This window comes from Miniopterus schreibersii, assembly GCF_964146895.1.
Source record: "Miniopterus schreibersii genome assembly, chromosome: 21".
In the NCBI taxonomy this organism is placed as follows: domain Eukaryota; kingdom Metazoa; phylum Chordata; class Mammalia; order Chiroptera; family Miniopteridae; genus Miniopterus; species Miniopterus schreibersii.
The window spans coordinates 1,830,044-1,855,801 of record NC_138123.1 but is presented as its reverse complement, the minus strand read 5'-3'; the positions used below and the strand labels follow the sequence as shown (position 1 = coordinate 1,855,801).

General features: G+C 51.4%; 1 protein-coding gene across 3 annotated transcripts; it reads right to left on the bottom strand.

Moving 5' to 3' along the window:
* Positions 1 to 797: 797 nt before the first annotated feature.
* Positions 798 to 24,828, bottom strand: ASPM (assembly factor for spindle microtubules). 3 transcript variants are annotated; one of them, XM_081123828.1, is made up of 27 exons: positions 24,408 to 24,828; positions 22,881 to 23,024; positions 21,249 to 22,722; positions 19,923 to 20,027; positions 19,403 to 19,549; positions 18,191 to 18,436; positions 17,889 to 17,956; positions 16,523 to 16,664; positions 15,892 to 16,022; positions 15,294 to 15,469; positions 14,520 to 14,665; positions 14,353 to 14,438; positions 13,765 to 13,983; positions 13,279 to 13,486; positions 13,042 to 13,187; positions 12,803 to 12,931; positions 12,512 to 12,706; positions 7,779 to 11,999; positions 6,922 to 7,088; positions 6,603 to 6,696; positions 5,559 to 5,708; positions 4,822 to 5,013; positions 4,168 to 4,360; positions 3,881 to 4,035; positions 2,372 to 2,548; positions 1,793 to 1,962; positions 798 to 1,051 (listed from the first exon to the last, which is right to left on the bottom strand). In XM_081123828.1, exons 1-27 carry the CDS (start codon positions 24,648 to 24,650, stop codon positions 949 to 951), a joined length of 9,627 nt encoding a protein of 3,208 aa, XP_080979954.1. In that variant the 5' UTR covers positions 24,651 to 24,828; the 3' UTR covers positions 798 to 948. The 3 variants fall into 3 exon arrangements, with proteins under 3 accessions (XP_080979954.1, XP_080979955.1, XP_080979956.1); XM_081123829.1 differs by having other exon boundaries at positions 13,042 to 13,184; XM_081123830.1 differs by lacking the exon at positions 19,923 to 20,027.
* Between the last annotated feature and the right edge of the window lie 930 nt (positions 24,829 to 25,758).

The following is a 25,758-nucleotide window of genomic DNA, read 5'->3' as shown; positions in this document are numbered from 1 at the left end:
TGAAACTTCCAAGAATGTAAAAGTATGGGCTTTATTTGCAAAACCCACAACTGTGCATCATTCACTTACACGTTTAAACTAAGTTTAGGAAACAAGATGAGGGCACAGGAATCAGCGGCCCCCGCCGCCTCCCGCAGCCACGTCAACATCACCACTAAAACACAGAACCACCTTCACGCGGAGCCTCCTGAGATCTGGCTGCACAGAAGCCCCACAACCAGGGAGCTGGAGCAGCACCGAGACCGGGAGGAGGGGCGGAGACGCGGGCGGATCGGGGCTGGATCCTGGAGACGGGCCGCGGGCCCACCCCCGGTGCCGTGGGGTAAACCCAGGAGGACATCTCGGCAGCGGAGGTTTCCCAGAGGTGCGGGGGTCCCAGCCCCACAGCAGCCCCCAGCCCAGGGCTCCAGGGCCGGGAAGAGGCGTCCCCACAACTTCGGGCTGTGAAACCAGCGGGACTGTCCCTGAGGGTCACGGAGGCCGCGGGAGTCCCAGGCTCTGCTCTTAAAGGGCCCGGCACGGACTCACTCGGACGCTCCCTCTGAGCCCAGCGCCGGGCAGCAGCCTGAAAGGAACCTTGGTGGGCTGGCCGTATCTTCTTCTCACTTGTGAGTAGTCGGCAGAATCTAAAACACCCCCATTTACCTCTAAGACGAGCTAATAATTTACTCTATTCCCTTTAGGAACATGGTGATACCCAAACTAACATGTTTTAAGTTAACACACGAATGACAGTGTTATAATCATTTCATGACATTAGTTCCTCAAGTGCATAAAGCTATTAATAAAAGAAACAATGAAAAATGTAAAAAGAGTTTATTTGGAATATGTATTTCTTTAATTTTAATACAAAATCAGATTTTAAAAGATCTACAAAAGAAGCCAAAACACTACACAGTCATGATTAGCGTTGCTATTTTCACCGCAAGGCGGAGCTGTGGACACGGCCTAACAGGGAAGGCCAAGCGTCTCCATCACCATCTGAATGGCTTGCAGGGGGTTCGTGATCTCTTCCAGGGTGTCCCGTCTCAAAACCCAGCCTGGCTTCAGTCTGTGGAGAGAACGAAGGTCCCGCATTAATGAAGTCCGCCTTGCTGCCTAAACTAAGGGGCGGCCGCTCCTGAGCACGCTGCTCCCGGGCACCCTCAGACACCCTCCAGCCCTCCCCAACCCCTGTCCGAGCCTGGCCACTCTTCCCTGCTGCCTCTGGCCGTTTACCAAACCTGTGCTTTGTTCCCCGTAAACGTGGCTCTTGGTCTTCTCAGCAACGCCGCCCACGTGGTGAAAAAGCCACGACGGCACCTGTCAACCGGCCCTTTCCTCTGTCCCGCCTCAGCCAGTCCCTTCTCACACCATCGGACTCTCACCAGGAGGCGCCACACCGTCTCCGCCAGCACGCGAGGCCGCGCGTGCGATGCAGACTCTCCACTTCCTCCGCCTAAGCGTCTGCTCCCCGGACCCCAGCACGGGCCTCATCCCTCGGGCGCCGCCCAGCCCTCCCGTCCAGCAGGTCCCTCAGCGCCAGTCCCGCCTGCCTGCTGAATCCAGTGGGTCCCGCACTGAGGCCTCTAGACGGATTCTTCCGCCCAGAACCACAGACCTGACTGTCTAGAGCTGCTCTGCTCCCCGAGATGCCCCCTTCGGCTCACTGTTCCCCGAGATCCCCCCGACTCTCTTCTTGTTCGACGCTGTTTCTCCATGGTCAAACGCGCGCTGCTCACAGGACTTACTCCTGCGTGTCCCGAGCGCACGCTGAGTGCAGTGACAAACCCAGAACGCGCTTCCTGCTTACCGGGCAACCACCCTGGTTCTCACGGGCGTTTCTGGAATGGAGGAGCCGCTCAGAGAGGAATTCTGATTCTGCTTACACAGTGTCCTTTCAGTATCTACTCTGTGCTTATGAGCTGTAAGCTTGTAGATACTATACACACAGTCAACAACTTTGGACCTGTTTCGAACATCCTAAAAAAGAAAATTCACATTGACTAAAACTAGTAAGTAAATTTTACATTCCTTCTATGCTACCCAAATCGATCACAATAAACCAACACTATGCAGTAAGCTAGCTCTCCAAGTTCAGAAGTTAGGCTGGGTGGGATTAGAAACTAATTTGTAAGACAATTATTAAGAAGGCAGATACTCAAATAGTGTCCACTTAAATCTACGCCGAGTAAAAGGCAAACATCAGAGTCCACAGCCACTCGTTCAGTTACTGGGTTCCCAGGATGACGCCCTCGGCCCAGCAGCCTCTCGCCTAGACCACCGCATACCTACACTTGTCTCTCCCCGTAGTAGTCCCCCCACATCCAACATGTTCCCCCAAATCCATTCTTGCACCAGTAGCCAGAGTAATGGGAAACCTGAAACTCACAGAGGCCCGACTTGCTGCCTGCAGGAGCACAGCTAACAGACAGCAGGTTTTGGTGAAAATGCTGCCGCTCTTGTCCGGGACTCTGTCGCCAGGCTTCCCCCGGTACCTCTTCAAAAGCTCCAGCAGGGTGTCCACAGAGCCCTCCACATCGTAAACCGCGGGCGTCGTCCTCTCGTACTTGAAGAACAGATGACGGGAAAGTGACAGTAAACACACGTATTCTTAGCAACCACCAGTCACGAGGGAGGCTGGGCGCCCAATGTCTGGACCACGCCCAGCAGTGCAGAGATTAACGAGACGACCTGTTACTATCGACTCTGAATTCGTCTACGGGTGTCTCTGCACTTTAATGTTTTCCTATCTAACCGACATCGAAGTTCCACAAAAACGAATCCCGTCTCGTGTTTCTGAAGGTGAACACCCTGAAGCGAATGCAAACAAGCCCGAGACAAGGCCGTTTCCGCAAGAGCCTCTCAGGAGAAAGACCCTGTGTGTCAGCTGACGGCAGAGTGAGATCGAGATAAAGGCCAATCTAACTCACTGCCCTCGTCACGCTCTGGAGAGGAAGGCGGGCTTGCTTTAAAATAAAGTGCGCTGAGTACCGGTAGGTCATGCCCCAGATTCCCAACGGCAGCAGGGCACTCATTTTGAAACGTGCAGGGTAACGAGTAATGCTCAGGCTAGAAAGACAAAAACCCACCACCACCAGGTTATCAGGAACTGACTGGCCCTTCTACGGTCCTGTTGTACTGACTCACCCAGTCCTCACAGCAACATCGGAGGGCGCTGGCATCACTGCGCCCACTGGGCAGGGACAGCGGCTGAGGCCAGAGAGGCTAAGTAACCGGGAGTGGGCTGTGGAGTGGGACTCGCACCCAGGCAGTTGGCACGGGAGCCTGTGGCTCCACCACTGCTGCTCCACCAGAAAACGGGGTCGCGTGCTCCAAGCTGCGGCTCGGGGGGGTGGGGAAGACAGGCGTGTCTCCTTTACCTCCGACTGCGTGACTACCCTTCAGTACAGATACCGGCCCTGTCCAACCCGAGACGTAAATGCCACTAGACAGAGCATGCGGGTGACTGGGCAACGCAGCACCTCTACCTGCTGTTCTGACAGTGCCGTCGGAGAGAACACTGGTCGGCAGGCAGACAGAGCTGGGTCCAAGTTCAGCTCTGCCACTCATCTCCTGGAGTCCTCAGGTAAGCAACTTATGTGAAATCATCCTGCTCTCTAGCTGGGAGTAATACCAGCTCCCCCAGAAGTGGTTCTCACTAAGTAGGTGCTCAATAAACGCCAGTATCACAGTTGCTAATATTACGAAGACAGAAGAAAACCATAAAAATGAGTGTTTCCTGAACAGTCCTGCTAACAGATTAACCATATTTTCCCCAAGGCTCTCGCACTCGAGTGAATTAACTTGGGGTCTAAGTTCTGGTGACAAGCAACAGGAACTGCACTTGCTGAGCCTGACTTTGCGACGTGAAGAGTTCACAACTGAAGTGGACAAGCACCTTAGCCACGTGGAGCAGGACCTGCACAGCGTAGCTGACGACTTCCATACAGGGGACACTGCGGTTACAACTTCGGATCAGAGCAAATATCTTCAAAATCGCTCCACTCCGGGCCATGTTCTCACAGCAGAGCGGAGACAGTCTCGTGACTACCTCTGAAAAGGGGAGAAGAGACACAGCAACAAAGGGAGATTTTCGCTACTGCTGCTCGAACGTTCTCTGCGCGCTCAGAGGGGACAGTGCGCTCCCGACCTCACAGCAGGTGCTGCTGGGACAGGGCCACTAACCGAGGTGCTTGAGAGCCTCGAGAATCGCAGACAGGTGCTTGTACGTCAGCAGGTAGTGAAGAGCAAGCGCGGTTCTCTTGTAGAGCTTGTCTTCCTCTCGAACCTCCCCATTGATGACCCGCAGGCTTCTGCGAATCGCTCCGATCTTCGTACAGCCGCTTTTCTTCCTCAGGGAGTAGCCTCTCCACAGCGCCTTGGACACAAAGTGCTGTATGTTAAAGACCACAACCCATGGTGCTCTGAACTTGTATCTGCGTTTATTTCCAAAAAGTAAATATTTTCAGTAAATTTATGTGATGTGATCAGACACTTGGCAACTAAAACGTCGTATCAGGTTCTAAGAAGTAGCTAAATCAGTCTTTCTAAAAAGAAGTACATTAATATCCCTGCACATAAACTGAAGTTCATTCATTGGCCAAAGATCTCTACCTATTCAACACGCTGGTACACTTTCCATCTCTCAAACAAACTTCCTCCAGGGAAGCTGAAGACAACCCGGGGGTGGGGGCGCAGCAGTGAGCTGCGGCAGCTCAGTGTGGGCGCCCCGCCCTGCCGGCCGAGCCCAGCCCTTAAGGTGCACGTGACCGTTCTCGACGTGTCGGGCTCCCGTCAAGGAGCCCAGCCAGCCTGCAGCTCAGATCAGTGTGGAGATACCTGAACCCTGGCGATGCCTCTGTTCAGCTTCTCCGCCTTTCTGCGGAGGAGGAAGCGGCGCACGGCCGCCTGTATCACTGCCGCCGCCCTGTCCCGCCGTCGCCGCCGCTCCCCGGCTTCCCGCCGAAGGTCTGCGAGGCTGCGACAAACCTGCACCAGCCCCTTCAGCCGCAGCCGTGTTCGAAACCACCTCTGTTTAAAACACGGGAAGATTCCGCTTTGGTTTTCTGAGGAAACGAGTGCGTGTGCACACCGACGACTCCGACCTAAGTCCGCGTCGGCGCACACAGGGCTCGCGTCCAGAGCACACGCAGAACTCCGGTAAGGCACACGGGAAAGGGGCCGGCAGAAAAAAGGCAAAGTATACACTAGAAAAACCCATTTTAAAAGCACACGACACAGAGGATGTGAATCCACAGAATTGGCACTCGCTGCCGTGGCAAAACCGGAGAAGCGGCCACTGCCATGCGTGGTCAGGACAGAGGGAAACAGGCCGCCCAGACTCTGCCAGGCGGAGCGTGAGTGCGCGACTTCAGAGTACGTCTCAGCTTTATTCCTGCGTCAAAAACCACCAACCCCTTCCTAACCCGTCGGGGCATCCCAGCAGCTGTACGGGAGAGGCTCAGTATCACACGACTGCATACGGCCGTGGCGGAGCGCACTTGGGATTACTTATCAAGCATCACGATGTGCACCACACGTTACATCCCACAGCTCCCCTGCAGAGCAGCGCTGACCTGGATACAGATGACGGCATCCACGTGCTTTGCCGCGGTCCTCGCGGCCACGTGACGTCTGTACGCTCTCTGGATTCTGAGGGCAGACAGGTGACACCGGGCAGCAGCTGTAAAGCGGAGAAGCCTCACGCTGGCTTTCTGTTCCGAAATCTAGAGGAGAAAAAACATTAATAATCAGATATTTGACTTGTAAGACGATCAATCCATGTTTACTCCTGTACATCCTTACTACGAAATTATATAATTTTTAAAGGTCAAATTATTTACACTGTAACTCAGAAGTGATGATAATCCTTCACAGAATTTCCAGCTGTGTAGTCCAGCGTTCAGGGTATAGACAGTAAAGTTATATTTTGTGCAATTTACCAAAGAATAGCACTTAATTTAACAAGAGCTCCCAAGAACAGCTGGTTAAGACTTTGCATGTGTTAATTATCCTGACAGACGTATATGAACAATAAGCTCAAAAAGCTCCAGTATTCCAAGCCGCGGTCCTCACGGATGGAGATGGAGACGTTAAATCAGGCAAAACCGAGTTATTTCTCAGCCAGCCTAGGGAAGGCCCAGCCAGCCCGAGGCTCTGTGAAGCTCCCTGCAGCGGCCTGGAGGTTCTTGAATTTCTCAATGGAAAGTGAAATGGAAAATCATGATTCCTTTTACATTTTTAACTTAAGAATGTCACATTCCACAGAAAAGGCGATGGTGCACAATTTCTAAACCCATCTAGGTCTGTGGTGAAAACTGGAGCTCCTGTGAGGGGCAAGCCTGGGTCCGTGGGTACCTGTGCGCGATCCCTCCTCCTGACAGTCTCACCGGGAGGGGCGGGCACTCCCGTGGCTACGGGCAGGACGTCTAACTAACATGCTCCCTATAGCAGAGAGCAGGGAACAGGCGTTAGGAACAGCTGCTTTGTGTTAAATAAAAGTTTTCACTGACAACAGTGATGTGTTTAAAATAATGCACAATTAGGTCTTAAACACAGTCTTTCTGTTTCTCGGTCCTAGTGCAGTGCTCTGCAGACGAGCTGTTTACTTCTAGACCTGCCTTCATCATCAAGTGCTCGCGAGCTCTCCTTCCAGAAAGTATTGCTCTCCATTTCCTCTGAATGGTGACTGCTGCCGCTCTCAAGTTCAAAAACCTGAAAAGTAGTTATTGGAAAGCAATTTCAAATTAATCTACTCAGTAAGTGTTTACTGACCCCCCTTTAAATAAGTCCTAGAGGGTAAAGAAAATACAAGAAAGGCAGTAACAACGGAAAATAAAAGGAAACGTGTGCTTCATACTTAAGTTCTAGCAGCCATCATCTCAGCCACACACACGCACACACACGGCCTCCGGCTCCCCCCACGCAGTGCGACCTTACCGCGCTCTCGTCTGCTTGGCAGAGAAGCCACGCTGAACGGTTCTGACAGCTCTCAGCACAGCCAGGTACTCCTTCCGTGCCCTCCAGCCCCTGTACCAGGCCTGAATCCTGCAGGCGGCCCTCACTTCACACGCATGCTTCCCGGCTCTGTATCTCCTCCACGCAGCCTATCAAACACATAAACACCCAGCGCAATTACATTCTTTGAGGACAGCAACTGAGTCTACCTTCCCTCTGGTCCTCCCGCCCGCGATAGGATTTGACACAGTGTCAGCACCTGACACTGGCTGAATGGAAACATTATTTCTAAGCTTATCAGCAACCCAGCAAGATACCAACATATCATACCTGGGTCCACAGCCCAGGTTATTACAGGTAGAACAGAAATAACTGAAGTACCCGATTCAGTTCCTGGGTCTGCTTCTCTCCAGTGAACAAAGTAAAAGTGCTTTGCAAACTAAATGTGTTAAACACTCAGAATGAAGTGCATGTGTCCTTCCAGACGAAGACGCTCTGACTCACAGACCAGTACAGGAATAAAGGAATTCCATTTGGCCTAAATTATGCCAAATACCACTGTATCTTGGCTTAAATTTTTCACTTAAAAATAATGTCACCCAATGGAGACCTCCCCTTAATCAGACCGCGTTCTGGGAGCTACACTGACACCTATGGAAACGCTCCAGGCATGGGTGGTCACTGTCCAGACAACCCCAGTCCTAAGCTGCCATAGCCAAATTTTTCTTGGTGCCCTTTCACCCTCTCGAGTACTGTTCTTTATGACCTGCATGAGTTCACTTCAAAAACTCTAATAAACAGGGTCAAAGGAAGGAAGAAAGCTTTAAGTATCGAAGTACCTGGATTTTTAAGGTGCTGTCTTTAATCCTGTGAAACCTCCGTCTCTGTAGGAAGCCCCTCGTTCGAGCCTGAATGGTGACAACACTGCTCCTGGTCTGTAAATACGCTCGTCTCTGGTGTCTTGCAGACGCACAGGCCCGGCAGCGATTCTGCACGACCACAGCCGCCCTCCTCAACAGCAGGAACCTGCTCCGACACACAGCCATCCGGAGGAAGGCCTGAACCCGCAGGGCAGCACACTGCTGTGTCTCCAAGGTCCCTGTGGCCATTTCCCAAGAGGCTGGAGGACTCTTTCCCTCAGCCTCACTCTGAGAACCAGCAGCCAGAGAAACTCCGGCCCCCGTGTGCGGCCTGGCCACTGGGCTCCCAGCAGCGTCCTGCTGAGTCCCGGCACCGTCACAGTGGGATGCGGGTGGCTCAGCAATGGCTGCCTTCTTGTCCTCAGGTGCCTTTTCCAGCTCCCGTCTGTCTCTCAAGCCTCTACAGGCAGGCTGAAGAGTCCGTGCAGACTTCTGGACTGCTGAGAGCTGTCTCCTCTCTGCCGCTCCTCTGACGCAGGCCCTGTAGCGATTCTGTATCACAGTGGCTGCGCGTCTCTTCGCTCGGTAGGCAGCACGGGCCCTGTGCATCCGGTAGAAGGCCTGGAGGCACGCGGCGGCCTGGTGCCTGCGCTGGACGTCCGTCCGTCCCAAAGCCCTGCAGGGAGACTGGAGATGGGTGGCTGCTTCAGTTCGCGCTGCCTTGACCGCTCTGTATCTTCTCTGAACAAAAACCACGGCGGCTCTGACACAGAGATGACGCCTCCTCATTCTGAAGGCTCTGAAGTGCTTCTGAATGACGGCAGCAGCCTGATGCTGCTCCTGCATCGGCCTCCCCACCCTCGTGTCCTGAAAACCTGCCCGAGCGCAGGCTGCTGCTCTCGGGAGTGCACCGTGTTCGAGAGCCTTCTCTTCACTTACTCTGTGTTTTTCCTGTATCGTGTCTGGAGCCCACCCAAGCCTCTGGTGGAGAAGACACTGCCTGGGCCCCCTGTCTGTGCTCTGGACCACAGCGGCCGCTCTGTGCTGCTCCCGGAGAGGCCGCCTGGCCCTCACTCCCTCGCACGTGGCTGGCAGGACCGCAGCTGCACACTTCTGTCCAAGATGACGTTCCCTCCGCAACCCCGTAGCCCTGCGGGCTCCGTACCACTGCTGGACCAGGACCACGGCATGCGCTAAGGCCTGGTACCTCCTGCGCGCCCTGTGCCTTCTGAAAGCAGCCTGGATGACCGTGGCAGCCACGTGCATTTCCCGCAGCTGCCTTCTCACCATCCAACCTCTGAGCAAAGCCTGGATTTTAACAACAGCCTCTTGCAACCGCAGAAACTGCAGGTGGCGCTTCGCACGCATGTTAGCTCGATGTCGTCTCTGAGCCCAGACAGCGGCCTTTCTGAGAGACAGGAATCTTCTCCTTGTCACTAGGGTTCTGAACCTCCTCTGGACAACAGCTGCGGCCAAATGCAGAGCCTTCAAGTGTCTCCTGGCTCTCCATCCCCGGAAGGTGGCCTGGATGCGAATCGCAGAGCACCGCAGCCTGCTGTACCTCTGCAGCTGCCCGGCTCCGGCCTGCGCCACCCGGCACCCGTGCTGCGCGGTGTGGGCTGCCTTCTTCAGCTCAGCGAAGCACATCTGCTCTCGGTGCCTCCGGTAGCAGGACTGGATCAGCACTGCTGCCCCGTGCATCCTCCTCAGGGTCCGCCTGACTCGAGCTCCTCGGAAACTTGCCTGAAGAACAGTAACAGCCTTCACAATGGCCGTGTACTGTGCGCGCTGAGTTTTACCTCGATCGTAAGCCCTGAATCTCACTTGAATGACGACGGCCGCAGCTCTCATTTGACAGAACCTCCCCCTTGACTGGTGCATCTTAAACACGGCTCTGATCAAGGTGGCCGCCCTGTGCATGTGCTGCATACGTCTCCTCACTCGAATGCCTCTGTACACAGCTTGGACTAGGGTGGCTGCCCTCTTTAAATTAAGATATTCCCTGCGTTGCTGGTTTGTGGTTTTCCTACTCCGGTACCATCTCTGAATGGCGACAGCTGACGCTCTGCAGGCCCTGTACCTCTTCCTGGCCCTGTGAGCCCTGTACCTGGACTGTATGATGACCGCCGCCCTGCTGACCGCCTGCATCCTCTCTCTTCTCACCCTCATCCTCCGGAAGGCAGACTGTAAAGTGAGGACGGCTGCCTTGGTCCTCAAATACAAACGCTGCTGCCTCCTTCCAAGACTGCAGGCCCGGTAGTGCACCTGAATCCGACGGGCAGCCTCGCTCATGGTTTTCCACTTCCTGCGCTGCACGTGCATCCTGTAGTACCCCTGGATGACGACAGCACACTCCTGTCGCCTCTGGATCTGTCTCCTCGCTACTCGCCCCCTCCACGCAGCCTGCAGCGTCAGCGCGGCCTGCCGGAGCTCCGCGTACGCCACACGCTGCTTCCTTCCCTCAGTCCTTGCTCTCCAATGTCGCTGGAGGGCCAGCGCTGCTGCTCTCAGCAACTGGAACTGCTTCCAGGCCTGGGCCGTTCTGAAAGCGGACTGAATCCTCAGTGCTGCCCGATGTTCCCTTTGGATCTGCTCCCGAACTTTCCAGCCACGATAAGCAGACTGGAGAGAAATCGCAGCTGCCCTGGTCTTTGAAAACTGTGCTCTTAGGTCATGAACAGTCCTGCGTGCCCTGTACCACCTCTGGATCGTGACAGCCGACCGAAGCACAGACTTATACCTCACCCTCTCACTGTAGCCTCGGAAGGCGGCCTGAATGGAGAGGGCAGCTATGGACTGCTGTCTGATGAGCTGGCGAACTCTGTAGCCTCTGTAGGCTGCCTGCAGACGGGTAACTGCCCTTTGGACATGCAAGTCCTTCCTCCGGCTGAGCCGTGCCTGGTACGCACGGTAGTAATTCTGAATGACTAGAGTTGCTCTGCACATCTGCAGGTAGCTCTGCCGCGCCCTTCTCATTCTGAAGCATGACTGCAGTGAGATGGCAGCTCCCCTCTGCCGCCTCACTTGCTTTCGGACCAGGTACCCTCTGGTGCAGGCCTGCAGGCGGATACAGGACTCCCGCAGCTGCCGGTACTCCTCTCTCCTCAGCGTGGCCATTTTCAGGGACCGGTACCGCTGCTGGACAAACAGGGCAGCTGCTTTTAAACGTAAATACTGTTCGCGAGCCTGTTTCATCCTGACAATAGACTGCAGCTTGACTGTCGCATGTTTTAGGCTCAGGAACTTTTTCCTGGAAATGTAAGCTCGGTAGCATGACTGAACCTTCACGACAGACACGAGGGCGTGGTGGAGCTGCTTCCTGGCCCGCATCCCGCGGTACGCAGCCTGCAGAACCAATGCGGCAGCACGTGTTTCCTGGTAGGACGCGAGAACTGTCCTGGCTGACATGTAAGCTCGGAAGCGAGCCTGGATTAAGAGAGTGGCCTTCTTCATCTTCCTGTATCTCTGTAACTGTTGGTGTTTCCTTACGTGAGCCTGCAACCTGATGGTCATTTTCCTAAGGTTCAGAAACTGAGACCTCTCCCGTCGCATTCTCCAGTTTGCCTGCAGAACACAGGCAGCCCTCACCCGCCTGTGCAGGTGCCGGGCCCTTGCCGCCCTAAATGCAGCCTGCAGGCAGAGGGCCGCTGCCCGAATCCGCACGTAGCGGGCGCGCTGGGCCCTTCCCATCAGGTGTGCCCGCCAGAGCCGCTGGACCGTCAGCACAGACTCCTTTTTCCTCCTGTACAACTTCTGGGCTTGAAAGCACCGAAACCTTGTCTGAATGAGGACAACACAAGACCTGATGTGCCTGTATCTCCGCAGCTCCCTGTGCATGCGGTACCACGACTGTATGGTGGTGGCGGACTTCTCCTCCTCAGCCCGCCTGCTGGCTCGCCACCGTCTGAAGGCCCTCTGCAAGGTCACCGCCGCTCCTCTCCGTAACCGCATCTCTCGGCGCTGCCGCCTCCTGAACGCAGCCTGGATGACCAGGCACGAGGATCTGAGCGTCTTGTATCTCTGCCGATCCAGCTTCCTTCTCACGCACGCTCGCCAGTGCCTCTGAATGGTAACTGCAGCCCCAAGGCAGCGTTTGTAAGAGGCGACAGCGATTGTCATTCTTATTCTAGACTGCAGGGCGACTACACAGTGTCTCAGTCTCAGAAACTGCTTTCTAGCGGAATGTCTTCTCCAGTTTCTCTGCAAGAGGAAAGAATGGACACAAAGTAAGAGACATAACTTTCTGTACTCAACACACTCGAATGTATTAACATTTTAAACATCTTACTTAAAAATAAGTACACTGAATTAAAAAACAATGTATTTTTTGAAAAAGACACTTGTCTCTTGTGCATAGTTTCTACATTGATGCGGCTATGGCCAACTCACAAATCCCTGTCTCAATCCAATGAAATCACCTAAAACTGGGAATACCACCAATATCCTTCAATCAAATGTGGTGCCTCATGCAGTGAAATGCTCATCAGCCACAAACAGGAATGAACTCCTGGGCCACGCAATACCTCGGATGTGTCTCAAAGGCACATGGCGAGGGAAGAAGTGCCAGTCTCAAGACAGGCAGGACAGAGTGATGGCGTTTACCGGAGGTGCAGAGGGAACATGCAGGACGCATCTGAGGGTTTATCGTATTTCACTTCCTTCCTTAGGAAGTCATTAAAACTCTTTAAACTCAAGTCTTCTGGATACTACACCTGGATAACCAACGCTGCCGCATTCTGAACTTTTCTTAGCTTTTCCCTTTTTAACAGCAGTAACTGTCTCTGTGCTAAGAGTCTCCGCCAGTGTTTCTGAATGACCAGAGCCGCGTTCGCTGCCTTCTTCAGCCGTCGTTTAGTTAGGAAATCGATCACAGCTGATTGGATAATTCTTGCAGCTCTGTCTCTCTCCTTAAAAAATATTAATAATCACATGAGACTCTCAATTACTATTTGTAAGAAAAGCATCAAGATGGACAGGCTGTGCCACCCTTTCATGTGTAGTACCTGCTGGTGCCTTAGATCCGCTTTGCGTTTATACCTTCTCCATGCTGCCTGTATGAGCCGAGCAGCCCGGGTTTCCCTGCGGAGATCTAGCAGCCGCGCACAGAGAAACGACAGGTAGGTAATGACCACCTACGAGAAAACATAAAAGATAGAGACAGGCCAGAGACAGGGAATATCCGGCTCCCACCTCTGAGACATTTACTTCTCAGGTGTCAGATGAGGACTCTTCCTCCACGTACCTTTTCATCTGGAATTGTGTTTGACATGTCTGAGTGCTGAATCATGGCAGGTACCCCCCCGAGGTCTCTAACCGCAGCCCTCACCAACTGGAAATTCCTCCTCTCGTTTTCCAGGAGCTCTTTGTGGAGCTCTGGACTATTTCCTGCTGCACAAGGAAGAAAAAGATCAGAGCTCTGGCCAAAAGTCAGGCGTGGCAAAGTCACAGTGTGAAACGTTATGGGTCAAGAGGGACTGACCGACATCGAGTGCCTTCAGGGACACATCCAGGCAGCTCTCATCAGACTCAGAGGATGAGTTCAGGACCACTGAGCCCGTCTGCGCACACTCCACTGTCTGAGTGGTCCGCTGACATATGGCGTCCAAAGGCACACAGCAAGGGTGGTAGTGGTGGATCAAGTAACACAGCACGCGGCCGTCAGAGAAAGACACCGTGAAATTCTCCACCTGGTGGGACACACCAGAAAAGGAATCAACTGCACTTGGAGAGTATCTCCTTTTAACAGCTAAGAATGTCACATTAACTGCTCCAACCACCTAGTATAACCCCACATTCAGAGCCAAATCCTCAGTTACAATGCCTTCACTCATTGGAGGAAAGGTCTGCTTATACATATGAACTGAATTATTTAAGAAATGCCAAGACAGAACTTATGCATCAAGTTTAACTGACTTTAACCAAGATTTACTTAGATACTGGGCTACAAGAAGACAAGGAAATGCACCTTCTGGTTGTAGAAGGCGCACACGGCGTTCACCCACTCCATCAGCAGCGCTATGCTCTCGCTGCAACGTTCAAAGGGACCGCTCTGCCTTGTGTCCGTCTCCTTACTGATGACAGCCTCTGAGCGGCGGGAAAGCGCGGACCCTGTTCTGTTCACCCTCAGGTGGTGTAAAAATTCAATTTCCTCTTTTAACTCATCTAAATTAAGAGAAATATCCACCTGAAACACAAATGAAAATAGCGTCTTTTGTCCTTTAAAGGGTAAAATACCTTTGGATACAGTATCATTTTTAACCCACAGAAGTTAAACTCTACACAGAAGTGATGGGATGTGCAGTGGTCAAGTCCACAGACTCCAGGCCACATAAGCCTGGGCCCCACTCGCATCTCATCTCCTCCCCATGAAGTGACCTTTCCCATCAGCTGCTTCCCGTGTGAGTGAGGTGGTGCTAACAGCCACCTTAGAGGGGTGCTGTGAAGATGACCCCAGTTCCTGGGACAAAATAACATCCAGTAAGAAACAGTCATTATTGTTAGTCTTTATTTGACAAATGGATAAAAAGTGGAAAATGCACGAGATGTAAACTACCTGGAAAGCCAGAGCTATTTTCCAAAGCAATGCGAGCGTTTTCTCTCTGTGCCTGTCCACGATGTCCTTAGACAGGATTGCGTTTCCTGCAGATGGAAACACAGTCCTTCAGCACAACACAGGGACACGGGCATCTTCCCTGAGAAGCAGCATCGCTCAGTTCTCACCATGCTCATCATTTAAGGGGACCCCGCGGGACCTGAGGACCTGGAGCACAAGGTCAACATTGTGCATCTTCTGGAGACGACTTATCGCAGGGATTCTGAGCTGCTTTGAGAGGTCCCAGTTCCGTGTGAGAAGCTCCATGGTTCGCCTAACAGACAGTGATGAAAGTAGACAAACGTAGACAAAATAACCCTTCACTTATAGTTATCACCCATGTAAATCTCCCCAATTTAAAGAGTTCGAGGTTAAGAAAGACTCCAAAGCACTCCATGGAAACTCTTGCTCCAGTCAACACCCTAAAGGCCACCCTGCCTTCCCCGCAGGTATGGGGTGCTCACAGAATCACACCAAAGCCAGTTTCAAGGCTTCCAGTTTGACATGAGGAAAACGTGTGATTTGACTCCAGACCCCTCGTGTGTAAAGTGAGGTCCAAACCACTAGCATTGGTCTCGTGGGGCCACTGCCGACAGTGTTGTCTCGAGGTCTGATAGTTTACTAACTCCGTGCTTCTCCCACCCCGTTCTGGCACCAGCAGGTCTCACTCACACACCCTCATCATAGGCCAGCAGGGAAATACAGTGGGTAGGAGACAGTGTCTGGGCCTAAAATTGACACTATTTTCCCAAAAGTGTTGCTGACACTTATTCCAATTTTTTTAACCCTAAATTCATTCCATTTTGTGAAAAAGCAAGCAAGACGGTGTAAATACAGAAAAAAGTGTCTTCCAGAAAATTTAGTCTGTTCCTCAGTAAACCAACTCTATTTCTCATACTTACACAAGGCGCACCCCACACTGCAAGTCCACAGCGAGATTGGTGACAGCGAAGTCAAATTCATCCAGTGGCGTCTGAACATGGCTGACAGGCAACCCCAACAGGCTCAGGTGACGGGAAAGGTCGCCTTCGCCACTCAGAAAGTCCCGTGAAAAAGCCAGGAGAAGGTCCTTACTAGCCTGGGGAGAAACGAGCCGCAGGTATTATATTCCAGTCGTATAACTCTGTTTACAAGAAAAGTATCCTTTAAATCATTCTGTACATGTAAACCCTTTAAAAACGTGCTGATGATACTCTAAAACTAGCACTGATTTGCTGACATACTACATCAGGAAAGAACTTCCCACAGATTGATCCCTCAGAAGCCCAGTCTGTGCGTCTCAGTCACAGTTAAGAGAAGGGTGGGTGATGCTCACGTCACTGACAAGACAGGAGGGCTGGAGCTGCTGTGGGGATCACTAGACGACTCCTCTATTCCTCCCCAGAGCTCTGCTCCAGGGAACTAACGTTTCCTGAACTAACGTTTCCTTAACGTACACAATACAGGCAACAGAGGTCTTCAGTGTGAAACACACAGAGAACACACTGAAGAAAACTGCACCTTGAATCCAGCGTCTTTACAGAAGAGACAAGGGTCGTGGTCGATGAGCCGGGAGAGTTTAGCGTAATCAAGGAAACAAACGAGCAGCAGCAGCTTCTTCAGTGTGAACCTGGAGAGAGCTTCCTCGTGACCTTGGACAGCACAAGAAAGCGCAGCAAGTTAACTGGGAAGGACCGGTTTCTGCTAGTAAGGGAGTAACAGGCAGTACACACTCAACGCCGCGTGCCTTTCTCAGTGCTCTGCACGCCTGGATTCACTACTAAAGCTACAGCTAGGTACCAGGTAATGTTCCCAACCCAGGCAGGAGGAAGAGAGGCTCAAAGGCAGCACCCGCACAGTTCACCTCGCTCAGCGAATCCTCAGTGAGCACCTGTATACGCAGGCACCAGCCCAGGCGCCACACAGGACAGAAACTAAAGCGGATATGACCTCCACGGGGCTACGGCCTACTTGGGGGGGGGGGACGACACACGCAGGTATAAACAGTTACAGGGGTGGAGGAAACGATGGGGCATAATGGGGGAGGAGGAAGGGAAGGTGGTAGGAAGAGGACCCTATTTACACGGGTTTCTCCAGCAGGTGATTTCAGAGACAGAGAGCAGGGAAATGAGGTGGAGGGAGGACTCAGTACCATCTCTGTACAGATGAGGGACGGAGGGGTGTCTGTACTCAGCAGCTAAGTCAGGATTCCACAGTAAGCGGCTCAGGATAAACACAGCCATCCCCGTGACGTCACTGTTGTCTTCCAAAGCTATGAGTTCTCCAAAGACCGTCTGGAAGGAAATCAGAGCTAAAGTTAGGGCTATGTTAACTCCGAGAAGCAAAAGGGTGCAAGGGGAAGCCAGACAGTGACCTTCTAAGGACTGGCCATGTTCTCTGTCCTAGGTAGTGGGGAGGGACCCAGACTTCTGCCAAATAACCTCTGCACACTCTACAGACGTGTCTGTGCACTTTTAGTGTGTATGGTACACACTTCACAGTGAAAAAGAAAAGCTTGGGGCTCAGATAAATTCTTCAAAATCTGCTTCAACCTCTGCCACAAAATAGCTCTGTCCCAAATAGGGAGGCTGCACGTAGCTGAGGCTCCAGAACTCTCAACATGTGAAGTGGAGCCCAGGATACGAGATTTTCTCATTAAGCATTCATTGAAAAAATAAGAAACTGAATTGAATTTCAATTTAATTAAATAAGAATTAAATAAGAAGTCTTAGCAAGGACACTGTTGAGCTATGGGATGTTTGTTACCTGTCAGCCCCAAGCTCTGGATCAATAGAAGCCAGATTATTATAGAAACTCCTTTCAGGCCGAGATTGCTCTAGTCCAAAATCTACAGTAAGTGGAAGGACTGGATACCCACAGGACCAAGGTAAGAAGCCAAAAAAACCAAAAGGATACCAGTAAAAGACAGTAGATATTTTTTAACAGTCAACTACTACTGTCTTTCTAACTCAATTGGTTTTAACATTCTAAGGATTACTGAGCCACACACCACAGGAGCCTCACATTCTGATGACATTTTATGAGCTGTATTCAGAATGGTCACAGTGGCCTCGGACGGGTGCAGGTTCACTCCTGGCCAGGTGCTGACTCAGCAAGTCCTTCACATCGGTAAAGTGGAAATAGCAACACTTACCCCGGTGGGCTCTTACCAGGTTTCAATTAGAAAACGGACTTAGAACAGCCTAGTTCAGTCATTGTAAAGGCTCAAAAAAGAGCTTACTAATTCGCTATTATATCTAGTACCAATTATACATATATATATATATATGTTGTTGTTGTTTTGGTTAGTTTCTGATATATATATATTTCAGAAACCAAAAAGTTACTATAAAATTAAATGGCGATAACACACTTTGGCATAGGGTCCACTTACCTCACGAGCATTTACTAAAGGACCTTTGATTTTAAACTGAAAGGATAAGCTAACCAAGTGATTTCATAAGTGAAACCCTATTTTATTAAAAAGTCTTTTTTCAACAGCTGAAGGTGGTACTTACCTCCAGACCAATCCGTAGCCACAAAGGGTTGTAGGACAGCAGCCAGTTCAGAACCTTCTGCCGCTCTCCTGAAACGCATGGAAAAGCGGTGAACAAAATTTCAGAGAGGAATCGGTGGGGGTGAAAGGACAATCACATATGTGAAATAAGTTAATTTAAATAAAGTACTTCCACTCAAACATATATGACATTTAAATATGGGAGATTGTAGCAGCAAAGCCAAATCATGTATAGATTTAACTCTGAAACACAAAATCTGTGTTTTTAAAGAAATAATCATAGAGGTTCTATAATTTTCTTACCCACATCTTTCCAGAGGTGCCTGTCTTTTCGGACAGCTAGCCGCCGGGCTTCGATCTCGATCTCGAGCTTCTTAATGGCCTTCACCATCTTTTCAGAGGTAAACAGACGACAGGCTGCACGGCGCAGCCGGTTCAGCCTGCACCGCGCAGTGTAAGCTCGGAGCGACATTTCCTCCTTTGTAGGAGCTCTGGGAACGCTTGACTTGTGTTGACTCTCCACTCCCAAAAGGAGAGTAGCAGCATTTACTGGGTGAGACGAAGGAAAGAATGGTTCTGCTTAAACAAGATGTATGCATATCCTTAAATCCAGCAATGAATGCAAGTTAAGGTGCCCCTTTCACACTTGCCCTCCTCTTTTCCATCTCAAAATAACCATGTTGCCATTCACTGGGTACCTTCGGCCAACCTGTCACTGCAACCTGTTGGCTCTACCTGTAGAAGGTATCCCAAGTCTAGTCACTTCTCACAACCACCACCACTACCACACAACTGGAACATTATCTTCTCGAACCCAGACCAGTGAAAGAGCCTCCTAACTGGTACCTCTGCCTCCATTCTCTTTATAAATTAAAAGCATAAGCTCCTAAGGAATGTAACTTTTATGGGACATTAGTAAAGTTTACTTTCATTCTCTTTCAGGAGAAAACCCAAGTGTTTGCACATTTCGTCTTGCTCTGAGTCTTCTCTCTTCAGGATAAACACTGAGCTGTTTAAAATTCCCCATAGCAGCTGGGTTCAGAGTGCTCGTAACACTATCACCTGTCTACAAATGTCTAAAACTCAGGCACTAGATAGCAGAGGAAAAAGAAGAAAGTGGGGACACTGTGCCCAAGTGACGAGCCACACCAGCCTGTTCAAGTTCTCCCCCAGGACATTCGCTTTATTAAAGCAGATGAAGCTGAAACGGACTGCTCAGCAGCCGCGCGTTTCACTGTAACTCAGACCAGATACACATTAAAATAATTCATCTGGAAACCTCATGGGCTGACGTGTAAGAGTGAAAAGTGAGAAGGAACATAAAATTCTGCACGCTCAGCCCAGAATTCCCTAAAAATTCTCACCGACATAATCTTCAGCACTTATGTCGATAAATTAGTGAACCATGCCATTGACTGTAATTAAATATGTATAATTAAAACAGGAAAAGTTCATGCTAAACCCTACCTGTCAAAACAAGGATGCTATTTAACTGAGGGTGAACGTGGGGCTTACCTTCCGAGACGTTTGTCTTCACAGTGAGGTCATCCGGGGTCAGAATGAAGTTGAGCCACCACGTGAAGCCCTGCTGCTGCTTTTCCTTCCAGCGCTCGTCATAGAACACATTTTTTGCAGCAAACGGCATCGGGTGTCTAGGGATGCCTAAGAACACAGGTAGGTTAGTACATGAGACCTTTTCCATTAAAATGTCATACAATATATAGCCAAAGAGCATTTTTACTAGCAAGGCGCCTGAGAACACAGAATCCCATTTCCTTTCCAGCGCTTGCTGGGAATAGTGGGAAGCACCGTGGGGCATGAAATGCAGTCTCCGTAGAAAGGGAGGCTGAGGCAGCAGCTCCTGCTTATTTACAAACCCCGATTCCCCGTGAGAAAACACCCTGTTATTTGAATACACACTGTAACAGTTCTTCAGGGCTTCTCTGTTCATCAAACATTTCGTTTCCATTTGAACCACAATCCCTGAGTCACTCACCATCAGTTTTCAAAGACTGTGAAGACAAGAGACACTTGCCTGTTTTCAATCGTTTTATGAAGGTCAAACTAGACTGGGCCACAGGAACAATGCGTGGTGTCCTTTTGTTTGTTTTAGAATTAGGAGTTTTGAATGCTAAAGAATCTAAAATAAATTATAAAGCAAATAATAGCATTAAAAAAATGAAATAAAATCCCTGAATGAACTGTTTTAGAGTTAAATTTGGGTTCTTTCTCCACAATCATGTCCATGTAGCAAACAGTGGACGAATACTAAGTGCCAGGCACCAGCTATGACTCAGTGGGCCCATCACACCTACAGAGGAAGAGACTCCCAGTATTTTAGGAAAGAGAAGAAAGGAGTCAAGGCCAGAGATGTGAAGCTAAAAGGAAGTTACCAGAGTGGCCAACTTAGCTATGATGAGAACTCAGTTAAAACAGAAGCAGTGGAGACAAATTAGAGTGAACAGCACCACCAAGGAGCCTTCATAAGCAGCGAGGCGAGGGAGGCCTTAGAGGTCTCAGGAAGGAAGGTGGAGGCAGTCTGTAGCCAGGTGATAAAGTCGACAACCAGGAAAACGGAGCTGAGCTGAAAAGGGTTAAGGGCTTACTTGAGGTTAGAGATCATGAATTTACTTATTATTTATTATTTATTTTTTAATCCTCACCTGAAGATGTGTGTATTGATTTTAGAGAGAAAGGAAGGGAGAGGCAGAGGGCAGGAGAGAGAGAGAGAAAGAGAAAGATCGATGTGAGAGGGAAACATCCATCAGTTGCCTCCCGTACGCACCCCAACCGGAAATCGCACTCACAGCCTAGGTGTGTGCCCTGACGACGTGGGACCCTGCACCTTCTGGTGTACAGGACAATGACCCAACCCACCGAGTCACCGGCCACGGCAGAGGTCACGAATATAAAGACCAAGAGCAAGGTTCAGGCCTGGAGCAGGCAGTGCTGGGCTGGCCCGGCATTTTCTAGATAGCACAAGGGAGAGAGGTGAAGGAAGTGTGGGTAATGAATTACGGAACTCAAGCTGAGTAAGAAAGAGTGTGGAGAGCGCCGGGTGTGTGGGCGGTGGCCGTGGCGGGGGATTCAAGGCCTGCAGGTAGCAGGAGAGTGGAGCAGTGCTGGAGTTGGGTCTCTAGAGAAAATGCTGATGTGGGAGAGATGGTGATTAGAGATGGGGACGCCTTCAGGAGAGCATGGCCCAAACCTCCACATCGGTCCCACCTTCCGCTAAGCAGATGCGTAGCTGAAAAGCGTACGTTAATTCAAGCTTATTAACAGCCCATTTATGAGACCGAAAGAAACAGTAAATATGCCCTTGATCAGTGAACTTTCTCTAAAGTTCTTACGGACAACTCACCAGTCTTCTTCCTCAGGTTTGGTCTCCCTCTGCTGCTAACACGCTGTGAGACGGGTGTTGCCAGCACTTTTGTTTTCTTAGTAGTCGATGTTTTAGACTCCACAGGAGAAAAATGGATTCTTTTGGTTTCTCGTTCTGTGCGTCCTGTGACTGTCACCACATCTGCGCCTTCCCCGTTTCCTTCACTCTTTCTTTTACGAGCAACGAAAGCTGTCTCTGAGGAAGGAGCTATTTTTTTGCAACCCTCAGAGTTACTTACTACTGGATCTATAACTGGAAGGTCAGAGTGCAAAGCATCTCTCTCTCCTAGGCCATGTGCTGTACACTCATCTTCACCTGCTACACTGCGGAGGCACCTTCTAGCCTTCGGTTTGCTGGTCTCAGTTTTGTCGTCTCTGTGAGCAGTGGGCCTCAATTTGGTAACAGTGGCAGAAAGGATTGGGCGTCTTTTAAGTTGTGCATTGTGGCCATGTTCAGAAATATCCTGAACTGCAGAAAATTTAGGCTGATTTTGTTTTGTGAAACTGTAACAATTTGGTTTCATTTCTAAAGCTCTGGATTCTTCAAAAATAGCTTCGGGAGAGTTCGAACCCTGACGTTCAGGAATGTAAGGTAAAACTTCATTTTTTCTCTGCCCTTGAGGAGACTGTGAGGCCTGAGAATTTTCTTTTGATAACGGTGATAACTTACATGTTTGTTGAGATATAGTTATATGTGGCATATTATCTTTTACAAACTGATTAGGGGATACAAATGGATTCACTGACCCCAATTCTAGCTCCTGATTTAGTCCATAATTATCCTTAATGAAGGAATCTGGACTTAAAATTGTCTGATAAGTTGCATGTGCAGTTTTTGATTCCAAATGCATAGGCCTTGAATGATCTTTCAGAAATGTCCCTGACGAAATACATGTCCCTGGTTCTAGCTCATTATTAGCTGTGTGGCTATTTTTTACAAAGGCATCTGGACTGAGAAAATCCCCCTGGCTTTGTGTAATGTTCAAAGTTGAAGAACAGTTTGGGGTAAGAGTAAGTTTACTGTCCTCTTCAATTTGGCCATTAGTTATGGAGTCAAAGGATGTTTCCGTTACGACTTTCCCATTAAAGTCATTGGGAATGTGGGCACCTTCTAATGTCCACAGTCCCCTGTTCCCAGGTGCGTGAAGAGATGTGTAGGTGGTGGACCGACGCACACAAAGCGGCAAGCAGGTGTCCCCACGGCTCTCTTTGAAAGTGGGACTGATTGGTGAAATAGGTATTTTATTCTCTTCGAGGATTAAAGAATTGTTTTCTGTTGGGGGACAGCCTTCAGTCCCACCAAAATTTTCACAAGCTTGTAGTGGGCTCCTAACTCGGTCAACTTTTTGGGGAACGCTAAACGTTTTGTTAACATTCTGAATATCTGAAATCCTCTTTTTATGACTTGAAGAGGCAGAAACTTTCTTCTTTTTAATAGTATCCCAAAGACTCCTCTGCAAAAATAAGCAAAACATACAAATTAGGTGGATAGCTGTTGAATATCACCTTTAATAAGAAATCTTATGTGTTACTTCAACAAGGGTGTTATCCAAACAATTTCTACAAATTATCATTTTCTTAGAATAAATCACAGGTGATTAAAACAAATTACCTTTTTCTTTTTCGGCTCTTCTGCATTTCCTAGTAATATAACTTCGTGTTTCAGAATATCATTGACAAGAAATGTCACAATCTCTCTTACTCGGCCTTCTTTTAATGGTGTCCAGTTAACAGAAATAACAATTCTTTCCTTAGGCTATAATCAAAAGAACATTTTTTAAATTACGGTAACAGCAGATGATGCACGATAACAAAAGCATACTATATACAGCTCGGACTACAGGGCAAGGTTAACAACTGCTAGTCGCCAACACTCCACACCATAGCAACATTTAAGGCAGATGTACTTTCCCATCTCGTTTTATTACAAGGAAAGGAGCTACTAGTAACAACGAGGTTCACAACAGAATAAAACTGCAATAAACTCTTAATTGTAAATAAAGCAATGGAGTAGAAACCGTCTCCAAATCATTTTCAATTATTGGTGGTTTTTAAAATTGTAATCACAGCCCGGCAGGGCGTGGCTCAGCTGCTGAGCATCGACCTAAGATCCAGGCCATCAGGGTTCCATTCCAGGTCAGGGCACATGCCCGGGTTGCAGGCTCGATCAATGACTCTCTCATCATTGATCTTTCTTTCTTTCTTTCCTTTCTTTCTTTCCTTTCTTCCTTCCTTCCTTCCTCCCTCCCTCCCTCCCTCCCTCCCTCCCTCCTTCCCTTTCTTTCTTTTCTTTTTTCTTTTCTTTTCTTTTCTCTCTCTCTCTCTCTCTCTCCCCCCTTCCTCTCTCTGAAATCAATAAAGATATATTTAAAAATAAATAAATAAATAAAATTGTAATCACAGATTTCCCTGTCTTTAAAACATCTATACCACTTCTGGTTCAAATGCAGAATTATGAAGACTTCTGGCGAATGGGCTGAACTCCTTCCCCCCAGAAGCCTCCGCAGCCACATCAGGGCGAGCCGGCGGCTGCCCACCCAAGGGTCTCCTAGGACCCCCGCGGTCCGCAGGCGCCTGGCGGGCGGCACCGGCATCGCCCCACTTCACAGGCGAGGCGAGGTCATCAGGGGCCGGGAGGCGGCGAGTTACTTTGCTCGGCGCATTTCGGTCCAAGGGTTAGTGACCAGAACCCAGGCGGTCCCTCCGACGCCGCCGGAGCTCCGGCTGCGACACCGACACCCCAACTCCCTGAAACCCCAACAGAACAGGACAAGCTCTGGGGCTGGTTTTCCAGGGCAAAATAAAAATAAAAATACAGCTCCGTTTTAAAGCGGAAACTGTCAAACATCAGAAACAGCTGTTTTTTAAAAAAAAAAAAAAGTGAGCTCCTACTCTACAAAACAGTACGTTGTAAAACAAAAACAAACAAAAAAGATTTAATTGGCTGCGGCCGGGCTGCCGAGGATGCTCCGCGCATGCGCGCTGGCCCGGGTCCCACGCCCCGCCCCGCCCCCGGGAGATGAGGGGCCCGGGTGCCCCCCAGGGGGGAGCGAGCACCCGGCTTCCTGCTCCGGGCCCCCCGCTCTGCGGCCTCCCCCTGGGGCGCCCCCCGCCCGCCCGCCGACACCCGCGCACCCACCTGCAGCTGGAAGGCGCGCGGCCGGACCTGGAAGCCGCGGTCGGCGGCGGGCCCGCGGGCCAGCGAGACGGCGGCCGCCTCGGCGTTGGGGTTGAGCACGGCCAGCGGCAGCGTCCGCGAGGCGCCGGGGCGCAGGGCGCCGAAGCACAGGAACGGCCTCGGGCAGAAGTGGCTGAGGATCAGCACCGGCGGCGGCCCGCGCTCCGGGGGGCTCGCGCCGCCGCAGCCTCGCCGCGTCGCCATGGCAGCGCGCGGGCCGCTCCGCAGCGAGTCGCCGACGCCTCGCCCCCGCCAGGGAAAAAAAAAGCAAAGAAGGAAAGAAAAAGGAAAACGAGGGAACGAGCCTCACACACTCGCCGACAGAACGCGGGCGACGCGGGTGTGGCGGCCGCCTCGCCTCACACTTGCCTCCTCCGCCCCTGGGCACGCGCGGCGCCGCCCACGCCCTCGCGGGGCCAATCAGCGAGCAGGCGCGCCGCCAGGCCTCCTCAAGGGCCAATCACGGGGCAGCCTCGCCGGGCCAATGAGGCGGCGGCGCTTGATTTAAATGATTGCTCGGCGGCCGGTCGCTCGGGGGCGGAGCGGGCCGCAAACCGAGGCGCGGTCTTTGCGACACCCGGGGGCCCGCGGCTGCGGCTCGAGCTCCGCCTCCGGGTTTCTCCCGTGCGGGGCGGCGCCGGCACCGCGGAGGGAACCGTCCCGCGGGGGCCGGGGCAGCCTTCGGGAGGACCGATAGGGGGGCGGTCCCCCCGGCCGCTTTCCCGTCGCCGGTTCCGAGGGAGACGGGGGACGCGTCGCGCCGCCTGCAGGGGGCCGTGGGGGCGGCGGGGCGCACGCGGCGCGGGTGGGCGTCCTTAGCGAGGGGGTCGGGCGGCCCCGGCTGGGGAGCCGAAGCAGGGGAGGCCCGGGCCCGGGCGCCCGGCAGCGGGGTGCGCGTCGCGGGTGGGCTGGGCCGCGTGGCACCTTCGCGGAGGGCGCAGGGCCGGGACCCGCGCTACACCCGCAGCCGGGCGCGAATCCTGCCCGTGCCCGGAGCGCGCGGCCCGGCCGACGGCCGCGGGGACCGGGGCGCGCGTGGGCCCGCGGGTCGGGAAGCCCTGCGTGGGGGGACGAGGAGCGCGGGGGCGTCAGATCCGCCGACAGCCGCTGGGGCCCGCGGCGCAGCCCTGCTGCCTTGACAATATTGAAACAAAATCGTTACAGGGGTGTTTTGTTTGTTGAGTCCGTTAAGATTGATGCACAGTGAGGACACTACTACATAGTTGTTTTTTTAAGGAAAGTAAGTTAGTATGAATTGTTTTCAAGGACAATGCCTGTTCTTTCACCCTGTGACTGTGACCCGGGGTGAGCG